Raw genomic sequence first — 18,730 nt, 5'->3', positions numbered from 1 at the left:
ACAAGCTGATTAAGAATCTGCTAAAAGAGTTTGGTTTGTTCTGGCCAGACAGGGGCTGAGAGGGGACAGGAGTATTTCTGAAGAACCACTGAAAAAAATTATAAATAAAATTGCTATGAAAATATGTAAGATGTAAAACAATGGCAAAAAGTATTTAGTAAGTTTAGGTGGTGAATTAGAGAGCTTATACCCCTGCCAGGATTGATGTTCTGGATCAGCCTTCCAAGAAGGGTAATGAGGCAGAAAAACCTGCATCAATTTAACACACAGTTTGATAGAAATCCCTCCATCAATTTATAAGTGAAGGAGCCCTGGAAATGGAATGGCTCAGCCTGGGATACAGATCTGAGCTGGCCAAGGAGTCAGCAGAGCTAAAGGTGATTGGAGGAGGTTTCTGTGTTTCTGCTGGTCATTGTGATGATGAATATAATTTGCCTCTTAATTTGCCTCTAAAGGTAGTGAGGTTTTCCTTCCTTAGGGAAACTAAAGGCAAACACTAGGTCTCGTGCATTGGTGCTCCTAGCATTACAGTCCCAGAGGTCTGCTCACACATTAGGCTTAACGCTATTGCCAGATTAGGGTCAGGAGGGAATTTTCCTAGATTGACAGAAAAATTCTGGTTGCATTTTTTGTGCGGTTTTGGTTGGGGCTTTCTTGTTTTGCTTCAGATTTTTACTTCCCCAAGTTCACATCTATTTTCTAGATCCTATGTAAATCTTTTTCATTAATTCTCTGCCATTGCCAAGCTGCAGACCAATGGTCCCTTAATCTCGCAGCCTGCTTCTTGTAGCATGTTACAGCTGCGGGTTTTTTTCTGAGGAGTCAGAAAGCACTTGCAGCACCTTTGTGAGGTGAGTGGAGCAGGTGTCCAGACTAGAGGCAGCAACAGGATGTTTCACTGCATGTTTACTCCCAGCTGCAGACACTGGGCTACAGGATGACCCTGGAGGACTGCCCAATGCAAACACAAGCACACACAATAACTGCAGCAGCAGCAATAAGAGGGAATGGGGGCATTAACCCAGGCTCTCGGCTATACAAGCACAGATTTAAAGGACACACAGCCACTGGCTGGCTTCCAGGGCTTATTTGCAGGCAGGCAGGCAGGCAGGGATTTGGGATGAGGAGTGTGTAAAAGAGCAGAGAAAGTATGGTGAGAGTGAGGGAGCCCCAAACCTGCAGGTGCTGCATGAGCATCTCTCCCAGGTCTCTGAAGCTCCTCTGAGCCCCCCTGCATCAATCCCAGCAGCAGACTACCATGGCCACTCTCAGCAGGCACCCTGGAGCTGGATACCCCTGTGAGACTCCCGGTGGAGGGAACCCAGGCTGGGGAGGCACAGGTATGCCACAGCAGCAACCTCTGCTGTGGGTCAGGAGCTCTGAGCCCTTGGGTGTGTTGAGGAAGTCTGAATCTCGAAGACTGGTGGTCCCAGGGACTGGAATGGGTGCCAACAGCAAGAACCATAGCCAGGCTGCTGCCTGGCATCTCTGCCCACGGGGGTCACTGTCAGCTTTCAGGATGAGTATGCTGAACATCTTAATGTGAATATCCTGAGTGTGGGAAAGCACACCCACCTCACAGAAATGTAGGTACTCTGCACCTGGCAGCACCCAGCTCCATGGTCCCAGAATAACCTTTCCTGAGGATAAGGGACTCTGCTGTTGCTGAGGAAATGTTGAGCTCTGCAAAGCAAAGAGGACAAGGGCTGTGCAGCCTTCAGCCTCAGAGATGTGCAAGGAGAGCTGCTGTCAGACTCCTGCTGCCCCACTGCCTTCTGCATATGGGCTCCAAACCAGATTATGCACAGAGCACAAGCCCCTCATCTTGCAGGTTTTACCCACTATGAAAGACCAACCTGGATGACCTTCTAGCTGCTTTCTAGTGTGGAGATCATGTTCAGAACGTACTAATGCAAGAGAGAATGAATAGGGAAAGAGAGAAGGAAGATGTAAAATCAGCATCAATCTCTTAGAGATTTGTTCCAGAAGACTGTAAATAACAGGCCCTGGTGCAGGAAGGCACAAGTGCTCGAGATTGGAGTCTGCAGCAGGAACAGAAGGGGAAAGGCTGAGAGTGCTTTGAAGAGAAACAGAGTGAACATCTTGAACATCTCAGCTCTGCTTAGTGATCTCTTGGAAAACACCCGCTGTGTGGTTCCCAGCTATGGGCTGCTGCACCTGAGGGCAGAGACAATTGCACAGGCAGCACAGGATGCTGCTGCTTATGGGAAGAAGGTTGGCTGTCCTTTGGTGAAGCAGATTTGTTTCCAAGAGAACTGGGGTTCCTACAAAGCCTCAGCTTTGCTCCTCACCTCTGGCTTGCCGCCAGGGAGAGGCTTATGCTCCAAGTGCTGCTCCTTGCCACTGTACCCAGTTTTCTCCAGACAACTCCCACCAGCACCCATGCTTCCAGAGAGCTGGCTGTTCACTGCTTTCCATGCTCCTGCCTCCTTGCTGCAACCGTGCCTTTGCTACTGGCTGGACAGCAGGAAAACACCCTTCTACAACTCTCACACCCTCCACAACAAACCTTAAATCAATAACCAAGAACACAGGGACAGGTTATTGCTAACGGAAACCATTAAACTGTAACACGGGGATAAAGCCAACCTCTAACACTCAGAAGATTTATAAGGCACAACAGCAGGGTGTTAATTCTTTTGGCAACACAAACGCTTTCACACCCCTGCCTTTCCTCACCCGCAGGAGCAGTGGGAGGAGAGGGGACCATGTGCAGACCAGCCGTCCAGCAACACAAGGACACAGCCTTGTTCATGCAGCAGTCAGCAGCACACATATTTGGGGTGATGCCATGCTCACAGGGCTGCCCAAATGCACCCACCTAAGGTCCATGGAGTAGCATATGCCCAGGAGTTCTTGGGGTTGCTGACAACACCCCTGTGCCCAGCTCCACCTTGCCTATAACACTACCCAATCCTCCCTGCCTCTTCAGCTGCAGCACAGTTTCAAGGAAAGGCTGTAAAGAAACTTTCAGATCACTTAAAGTATTTGTAGAAACAAGCCCAGCTCTAAGGCAGACAAGTCCTTCTTCAGGCTTGAATCACTCAGCAGCTGGAGAGTGTCTTTGCAGCTGGTTTAACAGGCGCTCTCCCTGTAAAACTTGCTTGGATCCACACGACCTCAGTACTGTTATGGCAGCTCTGAGACCAGGGAGGTGCTGGTCAGCACCACCATTGGCCCAGCAGCTCTAAGGTAGGAGAGGGGCTGCAGGTCTGCTGCAGCCACAGTGCTTAGCACAAACTCACAGCAAAGGACACACATCCTCCCCACAAGACCCCATTGGGCCCTGGCTGTCACCCCCTCCTTTGATGTCCCTGGAAGAACTGCATTACTGATTAACAGCCCCCTGCCTGCCTCCCCTATCCCACTCACACCCTTGCCTGCAGCTGCCTTCTTGGACCCTCCCTTGTGTAAAGTCCAGGGCCAGGCAGAGGGGACAGGGTGGGAGCTCGCTCAGGGCCCACCTGCAGGCAGCCTTACTGTACCCCACATCCCTGGGTACTGCAGAGGCCTCCCTGGGCTGAGCGGTGGAGCAGCACAAGTCACCTAGTGTGCAGGCACAAGCAGGAGCACCTCACTCCATCTAGGGGAGCAGCAAGGGAAGAGGTGGGTTCCAGCCACAGTGCCAGATCATAGGAGTGCTGCAATACACCCAGGCACAGCCACAAAGGGCTCAGAGCCTTCAAACAATCCAAGTGGCAACATCAGCATCAGCTTGGCTGAACCCCCCATGCTGGGTTTATTGCCCCTATTATCCTCCCTGCTCTCACACTACTAGAGTGGGTGCTGCCTCCACTAAGTAAGGGATGTGAAGGAACTTTGACCAGCCACTTCCCATCCCAAACACCATGAAAAATCCTGGGAGTGGCATGGGGGGGGTCTATCCCCTGCCCACCACTTCCCTCCACACCCTCCCAGCTCTGCACTGCCCTGTTGGACAGCTGCAGGCTTCCCTAACCCAGGGTGTGCCAAGAGAGGGTTCAAACAGGCGCCACTGCACACCACCCCAAGCCTGTCCCAGTCATGAAGCCAGGATACTCGATGCCATCTTGGGTTTCCCAGTCAGCACTGCCACCTGCAAAGGATTCCCAGCCTAGGAGCAGTCCAAGGCAGGGCTTTTCTCTGACTGCCAGCACAAGAGCAGGAAAGATGCTTGGCTGCAGGCCTAAGCACGCTCCCTTGGGGGCTGCCTGCACTCGCTCCCCTCCTCCTCCATGAGCTGCAATGCACTGAGAGGGCCTAGACAGGCGTCATCCAACCCTCCCTGCCACTGGCCATCCTTTCCTGCCAAGCACCATCCCACTGCACACAGCTGTAATCTCTCTGCAGTCACACAAACATCCCTCCCTCGGGAGAAACCCAGAGATGAACTGTCACCCCTCTCTTTCCAGCGAGCCGGAGCAATACAAAGGAGCAGGCTCGAAAGGGACAGGCACACAGGGCAGTGGGCTCGGAGCGAGCAGAGCCCTGCCCGAGCTCTGCCCAAGGGCTACAACCCGTTCCCAGCCCACTGCCGGGAGCAGCGGTGGAGGATCTTGCACTGCCCTCTCGTGGCCGTCGCGGGAGGTGCAGGTGGCCCCAAAACGGCTGGGAGCCTCGGAGTGTCAAGTCCTGCAGCCAGGAGAGCCCAAGAGATTGTCACAGGGGCCCTCAGAGAGGCATTCCGTGCCAGGCCGCTGCAGACTGCCTGACAGTCATACGCTCAGTGACCTCAGTCCTGCCCTACTCTCCTCAAACATCCCACTCCTGTCCCCAGTCCAGAACCTGTGCAACATTTCATGGGGCTGTACCACAGGCAGAGTCCCTGGCATCTTGAGAGAGGCACAGCCTGAGCCCACACCTGGGAATAGCCCACACAAAGGAGGAAACAAGGCAGTGCTGCTGCTTGGGCATTCGCATTTATTATAAGTCTAGGGCAAGCCCAGGGCTGCCACTTGCCTGGACTGCTCCAGTTGAAGGCCAATGACCCATCCTCCTTAAATACTGGTTATAAAACAAATTTTTTTCCTTTTTCATTTTATTAAAAACCTCATCTCTCTCTCTCCATACTTTTTTTGCCTTTTGTATTTGAGTATAAAAGAGGGGGCGGGTGCTCCGCCTTGCCTGCTGCTACCTCCGCAGGCTGCGCTGTGCCTGCTGCAGCAGAGTGTCGAAATCCAGGGAGTCAAACTTGCTCTTGACAGGAGCTGGGTCAAAATCCTCCCGGTTTGAATCTGGAAGAGAAGGGGAGAGGCTGTCTTGAGCCCACGGAAACACTGGCACAGTTCCAGCTATTCCCACAGTAAACTTCTTATCTTGTTTCACCTGCCAACCTATAGACCCAGAGTTGGGCCAGCCTCCAAGACAGTGCTGGAGAGACACCGAGACTCCCCATTCAGCCTCCCTTCAGGGCAGGACTGTTCTTGGATGTGGCTCTGCTGCCAACCCTGACTGACCCCAAGTATGGGGACTCCTACGCCTCTGGAAAGAAGAGGAGGACCCAGGGAGGCCAACCCCTAACTTGGAGGTTGTGCAACTCACCCAAGTCGGCATAGTTCCTCCTGCAGAACTGCCTGCGGCCACCAAAGCACAGGTCGAAGGGCTGCTCGTCTGGGCGCCGCAGCTTGTGTCCACTCTCGATGGCAGCGAAGGCTTCCTCAGCATAGCGGTAGGTGACAAAGCCATAGTTATCCCTGACATTGGAGGAGATCAGCAGCAACAGTTATGTTTGTCCCCCCTTGGTCTGCAACACCCCCTTGAGTAATAGGAAAAGGGCCAAGAGGAGTCATCCCTGGGAAGAGACTGATCCATCTTCCCACAGCTCTTACCCTTCAGAGCGGAAATGCAGGGTACACTCCTCAATGTCCCCAAACACAGAGAAGCGGTGCCGCAGCTCCGACCGTGTCATCCTGCTGGGGATCTTGCCGATAAACACAACTCGCCGCTCCTCCTGCGGGCAGGGATGCCCCATCCATGAGCAGGACCTCTTGCACAGAGCACCCTCCCCGCATGGCCTCCCACACACTGTGCCCTGGCCAGGGCCTCCCAGGGGTGCTGCTGGCAAGGCTGCACCCCTGTGGCTTTCTGAAGTGACAGAAGGGCTGTGGACCCCCAAATTTCCAGCCTCAGATTCCCAGCCCTCCATCACTCACTATTGCACGTTCCTTCTGGAGGATCCTCTGCCTTTGGTAGTGGTCCTGTGCCTCATAACTGTATCTGTCAGGGCAGAAACCAGACACGTGAGCTACAGAATCATGGGAGTGTCAGAAGAGTGATTCCAAACACAAGGGAGATCTTGAAGGAGAGGGTCCACCCCTCCTCCACGGGAGGCTGGGAGATGGACTGGGGAGAGCTCACACCCCTGCAGGGTGGCCACGCTCACCTTCTCCACCTGCTACTCCTCCTGCGCGGCGAGGGAGAGCGGGACTGGCTGCGGGACGTGGACCTAGATGAGTAGGAGGATGTTGATGATGAAGATGAGGACCTGTCCCGGGACCTGCCATACGACCCACAGCTGGAGCGAGAGGACGAGCTGTGGGAACATCTTGAGCGGTACCTGGGGGAAGGAGAGATACAGCTGAGCCCTCCCTTTGTCCAGCATCATGAGGCTCCAAAGTAGAAGAAGACCTCTGTCATCCCCATGTTATCCAGCATCCCACTTGGACAGGGCCCATCTCCCGGATGGGTAAGCCTCTGCCCAAGATTGCCAGGGCAGCAACAACACTACAGAAATGTTGCTCCATTTGGTTCCCAATGCCACAGAGAAAAGGGAGCAGGCTCACAGGTGGCATAGCTTCTCAAGAGCAATAAATAGTCATGGGGGAACTGTGAAGCACAGGGCTGTCCCTGGGAGGGCCCAGAAAGGGCTGGGACTTCTGTGCTGAGCCCCACACGATGCATAGGACAACACCACATCCATGTCATGCTCGGCAGCCGTGTGAACAGAGACTCCAAGAGCTCCAGCGAGGCCAGGAAAAGCTGAAGGACAGCAGGACCAAAACACATCTGGGATTAAGCTGTGCTGCCTCCAGCCAGGAGTACAGTCTCTCTCCAGACATGCTGGCTATAGGCAAACTCAGGCCTGGCAGGGCATGCTGCCTGGCTCTGCCACATATTCTCCTGGAGGACAGCAAGTCAGGGTGGCACAGTACATGGAGACATTTTCCAGCACAATGCCAGCTGATTTGCTGGGAAGCCAAGCCAGACATGTTGCTTGACAATCCTCATGGAACATGGCACTTTTATACCTGCCCTTTCCAGCTCCAACCTCTGCATTTACTAACCATCAGTGAAGGAGTCTTGGTTGGACAGGCCCAGGGATGTCTCCAGAACCAGCTGAACACCAAAAGAATGACAGAAAGAGAACCCCTTTACCAGCTCCAGTGCCTCCCAGCCCAGCTGGGACAGGCTGCACATCACTCAGATGCAGAAAGACTCCAAGAGAAATGCACCCCACAGAGACCGAGCTGTCCCACTTTCCTACACAACCACCTGCATAAAGAGAACAGGGAGCCCCCGAGGCAGCCAAGCCAGACAGATTTTTCCTGCTTGCCTCCAGCAGCTCCCTGGAGAGCTCCACCGTGGCTCCTCTCATTTCTACACCAAGGGCTGCAGCAGCCCCACAGCACAAATAAGAACACCTGCCATAATACTCCAGGAAAAAGCATTCAAAAGCAAAGATGCAACCAAGGACTTGTAACATGGACTCGTGTTCCAGAAGGAGTAAGGAAGTCTGGCTTAGTGGTGGCTTTGCAGATACATGGGCCCGGATGTGGGCTTCAGCCAGAAATGGAAGGGCAGGGTGTTGCTGGAGCTCCCCCACCCTCTGTGAGCCAAACATCTCTTCAGAAGGGCCACAAGGACAAAAAGATCAAATCCAGCCATCTAGTAGGACCATAAAGATGTGTCTGGGCACTTGCAAAAGACCAGCCACTGGATAACTGCCCCAAGAGCAAGCAACAATCCACTGCTTACCTTCGCCACCGTTTGGGGGGTGGGGAGAGCGACCGTGACCGGGATCGGGAGGACGAGGATGAAGATGAAGACGAGGACTCGCTAGCTCCATCTGAACTGGAGCTGAAGGAACGGCTGGCACGACTCCGGCCAGCCCTCCAGCTGTCGCTAGAGGGGCTGGGTGAGTCCTGGGGTCTCCGGTAGCAGCGCAGGGCCCGCTTAGCAGCAGCATGGCTGGGCTGGGCACTGGGAGTCCGCACCTCCTGGTCCCGGCAGGGGGATGCAGCTGGAGACAGGAGCACTGAGGTGGGGGGACTGCTGCACACAGTGGTGGCCTTGTTGGGGATGGTAGTCCGATAATCCAGGGGAGCTATGCAGGCCATCCCCAAGGGCTCCTGGCTGTGCCCCACAGTGGTGTTAGGGGCTGGTGGGGTGGGCTCAGGTTGGTCCAGCGTCCGTTTGGTTAAGGAGGAGATGGGTTTGATAGTGATGTCCCGGTGGTGTTTGACATTCCAGCGGGAGCCACCCTTGGCAGAGGGCTGCATGCCAGAGATATTGCTGCTCTCGGGCCGTGGTGTTCCTAGGATGCAGTAGTCATGGTCTCCCGAGCAGACGTGGCTGGGAGCTGTGCTGGCAGGGGCTGGCACCATGGTCTTCACCTGGATCTTGTTTGGGGGCAGTGGCTTGGCTTTCATCAGCTTGGTCGTCTTCTGAGGCCCTTCCTGGGGCACAGACCCAGGTGACTTGGTCTTGGCCAGCAATGAGACAGCAGGCAAAGGCTTCCAGAGCTGGTGAGGAGGTGTCGCTGGGGGCGTGAGGCCTGGGAGAACACCAGAATGCTTACAAGAGCAGCCCCTTGCTGCAACTCACCCAGCTAGGGCTCCCTCATGTCCCAGCCCCCCTTATTCCCCAAGGTGTCCCCACAGATACATAACAGCCCTGCCACTACATGGCAGAATACCCTACCTCACCCCAAATATTCATTACCTGCCACATTGGCCAGCTCAGAGGCCTGCAGGCCATCTGAGGGCTTCCTGTCCTGCTGGGTTGGTGCATCCTGCTGGGTTGGTGCATCCTGCTGGGTTGGTGCATCCTGCTGGGTCTCAGGCCTGAGAGCGGGAAAGAAGTTTTGTCAAACACAGCAGGCAAAGCCCAGCCCCACTCGCCACACCTGGGGCATCCACTCAATCTGCCAGTTCACGAGGACAGAAGATCCAAGAGAGCTGCAAGGATAAAACTTGCACAGCCTGGCCATGCCCATCACAGCTTCTCCGAATTTTTCCCCCTCAGTGCCAGCTCTGCCAGTCCAGCGACAGCCTCACTGCCAGTCCAGCAACAAGCTCAGCCTCCTGGGCCAACAGACACAGCCCCAGCACATTTCAAACCCTGCCAGGACTGAAAGCTGCCCTGTGCCCTTGCTCGGCTGGCCTCCATGCTGGGCACCAGCTGCCAAGGTCTTGATACTTACCCGGAACTCCCCAAAGAGCTCTGTCTTTCCTCAGGGGGTCGTACAGGAGTTTCCTCCTTCTTGGCTGAAAAGAGAACAGGTAGGTGAGAGTGGCAACATGTGGGTTTGAAGGACAGAGTCCAGAAAGCACCCCAGGAACAGCTCGGAGGAGGTTTCACAGCACCTGAAACCCAGCTCCCTGAAGATAGGAGCTGCACATCCTTTTTCCTTCACAGACTCTTCACCACCCCTTTGGTTGCCATAGGGACCCCCAGGTGTTTCCACAGGACAAGGAGATGGAGACAGCCCCAGGACAAAACACCTGAGTAGGCTAACACCAGCCCACAGGCAGCAGCCTCACAGCTCTCCCAATACCACCCTGACACAGGGAACGTGGACAGCCCAGGGAGGCCAGCATGGGATGGAAGGAGCCCTGTCGGGGATGGAATGCCAGATCCGCACCTTCAGACTTCTCAAACTGCTCCAGCAGGCTGGACAGGTCGGTGGCTTCAATCCCTGGGCCAGGGAGAAAGCGCAGCAAGTCAGATCAGCTACAATTCTCTCAGCACCACAGTGACACACCCCGACCCCATTCTCCCCCTGCATCAGCCTCCCTGGATGGTGGGGAGTAACGGAGTAAAGCAGTAACGGAGCCTGCAGCAGCTCTGTGTCTCCCACAGCAACGACAGGAGCACCCAGCTCTGCAGTCCCAGAAGGGAGTAGTTTCAGGACAGTCACCCCAGACCATCCATCATAGGCAACATCCTAGCAGAGTACTGGGAAGAGACTGCAAGCCTGTGGGTATAGCTTTGCCACCCTTGCCCCCAGAAGTGCCAGGAACCGGTCCTGCTACCCAGGTTGCCAGCAGCACTGCAGCCTTGCTGGCTGCTGACACTCAGCCCAGCATCCTGCAGCCCTCCCACTCACCGATTTCGCTGATGAAGGCTTGCACAATGTCCTTGCTGCTGTTGCTGGGCTGGGCAGGGCTGAGGAGTGGCTGATGCCTCCATGGCCGCACAGTGGGTGCCTTGGTGGGGAGGCTGCTCTCTCGACCTGCTTTTGGTGGTGGTGCTACAGCCTGGGAAGTGGATTTTTGGCCAGGCAACTCCTGCCCAGCAGCTGCCTTGGGCTCCAACAAGGCTTTCTCCACTGCCTCCTTGCCTGGCCCTACAGCCTTCTCCACGACATAGGTGCCAGGGGACTCTCCAACAGGGGCAGGAGACACCTCTGTTGGGCAGCAGACGGCATTTGGGGGCTCCTTTGGGAGCTGGTTGGCAGCTGCAGCTTGGGGCTCCTCTGGAGGCTGGGTGGGGACAGCCTGGGGGGCTGGCAATGCAGAAGAGACCCTGCTGGGCTGGGCAGTGGCAGCTGAGGGGGCTGGCAGGGGCTGGACTGGGCCTGGAGCCAGAGGGGCCTTGGGTAGAGAGCTCTCTCCTGCCAGTCGTGCCTGCCTCCTGGGACCAGACACCCTGCCAGCTGCTGGCCTGGCTGGGCCACCTGCAGTCCCCATCTCGCTGGTTGGGGCAGCAGGTGACTGGGCAGGGAAGGGTGGTGGCTCTGGGCAGCTGAGCATAGGGGTGGCAGGAGGCTGCCCATGCAGAAGGGCTGTGCCAGGGTGGCTGCCAGCTGGGAAGGCAGTGGCAGCCTGCACTGCTGCTCCGGGGTCCATGTACGCAAGGGAAGGCACCGGAGGCGGCATGGGGATTCCTGGCCAGTAGGATGGTGGTGCCCACCCAACTGGGGCATAGGGACCACCAGGGCCAAATGGAGGCGGCGGTGGCACAGGTGGAGGGGGCCAGGCCATGGCTGGAGGTGGGATGCCAGGCACCACATGAAAAGTACTGGAGGAGCTGGCACTGGGTGGTGGAGGCAAGCCATGGCAGCCCATGGGCTGCGGGCTGAAGCAAGGCCAGGAAGGCACTGGTGGGTAAAGGGCATAAGCACCGGCAGAGGCTGGCGGCATCCCAGTGGGGGCCACCCCAGCAGCTGGGGGCACGTTTGGTGCGACAAAAGGCATTGGTGTTGATGGGGGTGGTGGAACTGTGGCAGGTGCTGGGGTTGAAGTCAGAGCAGTGGGAGCTTTGCTGGCAGGAGGAGGGACAGCAGCAGGGCTGGTGGGTTTGTCTGGTCCCTTCTGAGCACCGTCTGCCTCGGTGGCGGAGCGCATGGGTGACACCAGGCAGGGGATCTCCGCCAGCTCTGTCGGAGGCTCAGGGACACTGGGCCACTTGTTGGCTACTTGCTTCTTGCCTTCCTGGCTGCCGCCCGTACTGGGCTGACGGTGCAGCATGCGAATGCGGTATTCATGTAGGCTCAGGGCCTTGGGTTTGGCTTCCTTAGGCAGGCCCTCACTCGGCTCTGCCGCTGGCAGGCTCTGGGCAGGCTCCAGCCCAACACCTTGCTCTGGGAGCTGAGAGGCAGCCTCCAAGACCCCACTGCTCTGTTCAGCAGATGGCTGCGCATCTCCCTGGCCCTCAGTCTGGTCTGTCAGGCTGGGACAGGCAGCTGCTGGCTGCCCCTCCATGCTTGGTGCAGTCTTCTCCAGGGGCACCAGAGTCTTGTTCTTCTCCAAGGCCACATTCATGGTTTCTGGTGTTGACTCCTTCTGCACCTCCTGCTTTACTTTCTTGGGCAGGAAGGTCCCTGCTGTGCTCTGAGGCCTGCCCCGGGGCCGTGGTGCCCGCTCAGCATGCAGCTCCATCTGCCCCTCTTTCCGAGCTCGTTCCAGCTGCTGTGCCAGGAAGTCTGAGACCTGAACAGAGGGACACTCTGCCCGCTGCCGGCCGCCAGCTGCCTGCACATGGGGCTGTCCAGAGCCAGCGGAACGGAGCCGGTGGGCTACACAGTCCCTTCCAGGCCTGGCCTGTTTCCTTTGGTCCTCCTCTGCTTTCTTTTTCCGACTCTTCCTTGCTCTCTCACGGCCCCGTCCCTTCTCAGAGCTTTCACGTTTTCCACCTGCTGGGGCCTCTGTGCTGTGCCAGGAGCTGCTTTTGGGACCTAAGGCTCCAGGTGTCACTGTCTCCAGTGGGGAGGTGGCCTCTGGGATAGTGCATGAAGGCTCCTTCTGAGGCAGTTTTTCCTTTTCCTCCCCTTCCACCCCATTTTCCTGGGTTGGAGCTCCTGGCAGCTCCCCTTGATCTTCTGGGATTGACTCCCTGGTACTCTCCTCTACTCCCAGGAGCTGGGGCTCCAGGTCAGGGGAGCTGGGAGCCAAGGGCTGCAGGACCACAGGGATCTCCACACTCTCTCCCTCTCCAGGCACAATTTCCAGCAAGACAGGACTGCTCAGAAGTTCCTTGGCCACAGGCTCAGCGTCAGGGTCCAGGCACACAGTGAAGGTGGGCAGGCAGTAGGGGTGCATAGACTTCACCAGCTCGCTCAGGGATACATCACCTGTGTTGATGATGCAAGGGTCTTCATGCTCCTCCAGCACTGCCCCAGCCTCACTCACACAGAAATCCACAGCTTCCATGCTGCTGTCTAGTTCCACACTCAAGGCAGTGTCCTCCTCTTCTTCCTCCCCATCACTGCGCTGCGGCAGGGGCTGCTCTCGGGCTCGGTGCCGGCCCACCTTCCGCTCCGCCCTAGGGGTGCTGCAGACTTGCTTCTTTGGCAGCATTGGGTCCTCCAGACCATGAGCAGCACGGTCCCAGGCCACGTCTGTGTCAGTCTGGGAAGGGGACCACAGCAAACATCAGTTCCTGGGCTTTTAGCAGCACTCCCCTAGATCAGCCAACTGGGTCTGCTGCAACTCTACAGCAAAGCCCCATGGCAGACAAAAACCTGGGACACATTTGACCTGCCCAGTAAAACACAACAGAGCTGGAAATCCGACACTCCTATGGGAGCATCTCAGTCCCTGGCGCCCACCACCTGAGGCAGACCCTGCTCCCACTGCCACTGGTGCCTTGCAAAAGCATCACTTCTGGGAAAGGATGCCTGTGCCAGGAAGGAAGGCCGAGACTGGGGGCTGCAGCAGGGACATTTATCCCAGCACCACCCCAACACTGCTGCTTCAGCTTCCCCCGCTCAGCTGCTCACCTTCCCAACCACAGAGACACTGCTGCTGCTGAGAGGCCTGAGAGCCTTAGGCTGTTCCAGGGTAGGGCTCTCGCGCTCCAGCAATGGGCGGGATAAGCTGAGAAACTTCTGAAACTGGAAAGACGGACAGAACATGAGACAGTGGCAGGTCTATGCTGCTGGAGGGGATAGGCTATCCCCAGCCCCACAGTGCCCACACACTTCACCACAAAGCCCAAGAGCAACCAGCCCTGTTTCACTCACACTGCATGCAGCTCCCATTGGGGATGTGCTGCTCCCCAAAGCCTCTGGCACATCTCTGGCTCTATATAAAGATCCAAGGTGAAGGAATGGCCCTCCAGAGCACTTCTATCAAGTTGGAACCATCATGAGAGTGTATATATATGGTTCTGGGGACCAGGGTCCTACTACTTCAGGGCACTCTCATACTAGGACCTAGCAGAGCATCTTCCTGAGCACCTGCCTGAGCATCTTCCCATGGGCTCTGGGGTCAGGCCGCATCTGCCCCCCCAACTTACTGAGGGATTCTCCCGCTCACGAGGTGAGGTCAGCAGCTCTGCATCCATGATGGTGTCAAAGGGAGACAGGGTCTCATCATCCGTGCTGTCCAGGATCTCTGTGATGGCAGTCAGCAGGGACAGCTCATTCTGTGCATCCAGGCAGGCCTTGCTCTGCTGCAAGGGTATGGATGGTCTCAGAGGGTGACGGGATATAGCCCTACAGCCCTGTACATGGAGGACACTGCCACCACCCCCACCCACGCCACAGCCAAGGCCAGCCCAGCTGCCACATCCCACATCTGTGTGTGAGCTCCCACCTCGCTCAGAGAAAGATCCTCAATGATGGAGATCACAGAGGAGTCGAGATAGTTCTGCATTGTCCCCAGGATCTCTTCAGCTTCTAAGATGGTTTCTGCATCCAATGATGTTAAGTTCAGGTCCTCCTCCTTGAGGGAAAAGCACTGTTGAGGAGCCAGGTAAACACTTTGCACAGCCCCACTACCAGCACTGATTTCCCTCAGCACACATGGGCTCCTGTGTGCACACTGTGCTGCAAACAGTGGCTGGGCACCCCAGCATCCAGAACACACAGGGGAAGCAGGTGGGACACAGCTGCAGGTTAGAAGGCGGCACAGGGCACCTTCCCCCTAGCTTTCAGGAGAGTCCACTGCACAAAGTCCTGTGCTGCTTTCAGCCCAAGACCCTTCCAATTACCCAGAATGCCGCCACACCGAAAATTTCTGCCTGAATCACTTCGCAGCTGCATGACTGGGAAAGATGAATGGATAAAACACCAGGCTCTACCCAACACCATACACTGGTTGTGCAGGACAGGGAGGGGACAGGCTAGCTCCCGCCGCCTCATGGAATGTCACATGCTCCTCCAATTCCGGCTGCTGGCGCTTCAGATAAGCCCAAAACCATTATGAAATTCATAACAAAAGTGCAGGAGTCAGCACGAGGGGTGCAGCCAGCTGCCACTGCTGGAGTCCTACCCCAATACCTCTGCTGCAGGCTACAAGAGGACATGGTCTGTGTTTGCAATCCAGGACCAAACCAGCTTTGTTACTCTTCCTCCTTAAGATTCCCACCATCCTTTCCAGGCCCCAGCCATCTCCAGGTATGCTTGGGTAATTCTGAGAAACATCAAAAAAAGTGTTTGCACTGCACTCCAAGGCCATGCTGCAGGATGGCGAGGAAAAGCCAGATGCTGGGCAAGGGCAGGGCCTGCAGCCCCCACTTGAGTAGAGCCATGGGACATACAGAACACAGTAGCAGCACAGGCGTGTCACTGGCAGGAGACAGGATGCAAACTCCTGTTTGTAGATGAGCTTAGGCAGAGAGATAATGGAGGCTAGAAAGATAAGGGCACCAAGGACAGAGCCTTGGGAGAGTACACCTCCCTCCCAAAGATAGCTGGGAGCAGGCTTCAACCCATCTTTCTGCCCTTGGAGCAGCACCAGCACTTTAAGAATACGGCTGAACCTTGGAGGATGCACATCTGATGCAGTTCACCTGTGCTTCATGTAGGTACCACAGCTTGCATAAGCTTGTGCCAATGCAGAACAAAATGTACCTTGTCCCTAGAGAGAACCTGCTGATACTTTGAAATCCTCTTGTAGCAAGAACTGCACCAAAGAAACAGCAGGCATTTCACAAAATAGGTGTTTCTAGAATATGACAGCACCAAAGCTACACACCCAAACCCCTGGTCCCTGAGATTCTTCAGAGACTTGCTCTGAAAGACAAAGCAGGGATTGCTGCCCACAGCACACCCAGGAGCCCTGTGCAGCCATAGAACACAGACACCCCAAGACCGGTCTGGGAATCAAAGCCAGGACACCCACAGTAATGCCCTGAAGCTACCCATCCCAAATTCCCCCAGTCTGGGACATGACAGCCCTAAAGACCAGGAGTCTGCAGTGGTTTGGGGCTCAGCAGGCAGCTTACCAGCCCAAACCAGCTCTCCCAAGGGCCTTCTGCCTGGAAGTGGAGCCCACCAGTGACACCAGGACACCACTCCACCACGCAGATCAGGCTACAGAGCTGTTTCAGAGCAGTTTTCCTGCTCAGCATCTCCAGTCCCCTCCCTCGCCGGTGCTGGCTGCTGGTCAGAGCGCAGCGCAGAGCCTGCTGGCAGCCCTTTAGGCGCAGCCTGGCTGCCATTCCCAGCCAATCCTCACGCAGATACTGGGAGGACATCCAGGCTCACACACCCAGCCCCGGCGTGCAACCCTGAGTCAGCAGTGACCGGCATGCAGAGCCACCCGTGCCACCAAAGGAGCCAGCAGGATGGAGCATCAGAAGCCCAGGGACGCGAGGGTCACCTGACCCCTGCTTGTAAATGGCAAAGGGATCTGGAGGACACCCCGGGGCTGCACAGCCCTGCCCATCTGCCCACAGGGCTGGCTCTCCCCAAAGAAAGCATGTAATAAGAGGTTTCCAGCTGTGATCGGCGCTGGACATTAGGAGGGAGGGAAGTAAAACCCTCCCACTCAAATGGCCTTTTCCTGTGGCTCCTGCCCACAGGCCGGGCAGGAGGGAGGCAGGGAGGGCGGGCAATCTCCCATGCCTTCGTCGACTCCCTTGACTCAGCGCCTTGTAACAAGGAGTCGCACAGCCGTGAGTCACCGGCCTGGGCTGTGTTCCCCCAGGACTCCCTTTGATCCACCTGGGGACGGGCACCTCCTGCAACCCTCATCGCCTGAGCATCGCTTGCGCGTCGGGGCGGGGGTACGAACCAGCCCAGCCTGCTCCAGCGTCCCTGCCCGCTCTCCTCCCTGCCAGAGACCCCTGTCACTCCTAGCCCGGAGGGAAGGGGGGATCCCCCCATGCCTCCTTCACAGCTCCCTGTGTTTGCTTTACAGCAGCGCTGCAGGGAAGAGGGTCACGGAAATGTTCAAGGACAGGTTTCGGCTCTGCCACGCTGTGCCCAGGCAACCAGCATTGCCGGGGAGAAGGGAGGATGCCCACCGCCCTACAGTGGGCTTTGGGCGGGTTACTGGGACTGGAGCTCACTGCTTGCAATGGACACAGTCTAAGCGTGGCCACCAGATCTTCCGGCACCCACCCGGTGCAGGGTACACTGCGCTTGTTGCTCTGGTCCCCGGAAGGGACAACGGAGGCCCCCGCAGGCCTGTGGTGACACGTGTGCCCGGCGTGCTGCGGCTACGCCCCAAGCACAGAGCGGCCATGGTCCCCGCCTGGCTGCCAAGGCGGCTCTTACAGCGTCAGTGCTACCGGCAAGGGCGTGGGGTGAGCCCGGCAAGCCGGGGGGCTCCACCCGGCCAGCGCGACACAGCCAGAGGATGCTCCGTGGATTCCTCTGCTGCCTTCGGAAAACATCAGGCGGGAACACATCCCTCTTCCCCCATGTGCAGCCCACTCTGCTCGCGTCGGGGAGGAGCGAGACGAGGTTGGCATCCCCCAGCCCGGGGTCGGCATGGGGGGGCAGCCCCTCGGCCACGCAGGACTGTGGTGGGGGCAGAAGCCTAGGGCTTCCCCCCAAAAATCCCGACAAACGCACAACGCAGGTGCCCCCACATCCCCTCCTGGGGTGCTGCATCCCCACGCTCCCACTCCAGACAGCAGCGCACTCACACCCGGTCCAGCCCCGGCAGGGGCCTCACGGGGCCGGTGACAACAGCAGTGCCGCGCCCCACACCTGCCCCGGAGTGGGAGCCTCTTGCTACGGGATAAAGCCCCGCTTCCCGTGGATAAGCTCTCTTTACGGCTCCGGGAACCTCCCTCCCGGCCCTGGTCACGTTCTGCGAGCAGAGCTCCTGCCACCGATACCGGCCGGTGCCGGTGTCCCAAACCGCGCCAGCCCCAGCTTCCCGCGGCCGCAGGTGGCAGAGAGCGGCGCCGGGACGGAGGGACCGCAGGGGAACACCGCGAACGGCATCCCCCTATCCCCCATTACCCAAGGCCGAAGTGTCACCTCCCGCAGGGGACACCGAGCCACCCGTCCCGCCGGGTCCCGTGGCTGTGGTGCGGCCCCCCCAGCCCCATAATCTCCCCGCGCGGGAACCGCACCCCGGCGGGAGAGCTCCGGCCACCACATTCCCCCACTCATAGAAAGAGCGCCCCACTCCAGGACCAGCGCAGGCGCCGCCGGCCCGCGCTGCGCCCCCCGTCAGCCGCCGGTGCGGCGGGCCCGCTCCCGGCACACGTGGTGCTGCCGCCGCGGGAGCCGCCCGGCCTCCACGTGTCACGGCGCGGCCCGCCGCGCCCCGCCGCCCCTTACCTGCAGGGGGCTGCCGGAGCGGAAAAGCGGCTCGTGCAGGGCTCCGCCGCTCGCCAGGCCCCGCGGAGCGGCCGCGGCAGCAGTGGCACCGGCCCCAGCCCCGTTTGCAGCGGGCACCGCTCCGCCCCGCCGCGCCGCCATCTTGGCGCCTCTGCTCCCAGCGCGGCCACTGCCGAGCGCGCCACGTGACCGCTGCCCGCCCCGCACTACAGCTCCCGGCAACCCTCGCGCCGCCCGTCCCGCGCGCGGCACGCCGGGAGCGCACCCTTTCGCCGCCGATCGCGCGCCGAGAGGCGGCACCGGCCTGAGGGGGCGCCCGGCCTCGGGAGCGCGGGCGGCCATCTTGAGGGCGGGCAGACCCTCGGGCTTCGCCGCCATGGTTGCGGCGGGCGGGGACAAGCAGGGTTGGCCGAGCCCCGCTGCGGGCGGTGGGAGGGGCGGCGCGGGCGGGACTGGCGGGAAGCGCCCCCTGGGGGCGGGGCAGGCGCGCATTTTCCCGCGGCGCCACGGGCCCGCCCCGCCGGCTCTGGCGCGCACGTGTTC

General features: G+C 58.2%; 1 protein-coding gene across 1 annotated transcript; it reads right to left on the bottom strand.

Moving 5' to 3' along the window:
• Window positions 1-4,906: 4,906 nt before the first annotated feature.
• On the bottom strand, window positions 4,907-18,362 carry PPRC1 (PPARG related coactivator 1). Its single transcript, XM_063405479.1, has 14 exons — window positions 18,188-18,362; window positions 14,259-14,387; window positions 13,960-14,115; window positions 13,442-13,555; window positions 10,328-13,070; window positions 9,863-9,916; window positions 9,422-9,485; window positions 8,941-9,062; window positions 7,975-8,773; window positions 6,383-6,556; window positions 6,153-6,216; window positions 5,829-5,950; window positions 5,542-5,693; window positions 4,907-5,234 (listed from the first exon to the last, which is right to left on the bottom strand). Exons 1-14 carry the CDS (start codon window positions 18,326-18,328, stop codon window positions 5,131-5,133), a joined length of 4,938 nt encoding a protein of 1,645 aa, XP_063261549.1. The 5' UTR covers window positions 18,329-18,362; the 3' UTR covers window positions 4,907-5,130.
• Between the last annotated feature and the right edge of the window lie 368 nt (window positions 18,363-18,730).

This window comes from Prinia subflava, chromosome 9 (genome assembly GCF_021018805.1).
Source record: "Prinia subflava isolate CZ2003 ecotype Zambia chromosome 9, Cam_Psub_1.2, whole genome shotgun sequence".
Classification (NCBI taxonomy): domain Eukaryota; kingdom Metazoa; phylum Chordata; class Aves; order Passeriformes; family Cisticolidae; genus Prinia; species Prinia subflava.
The sequence above is the reverse complement of the archived record's forward strand: the minus strand, read 5'-3'. Positions and strand labels throughout refer to the sequence as shown.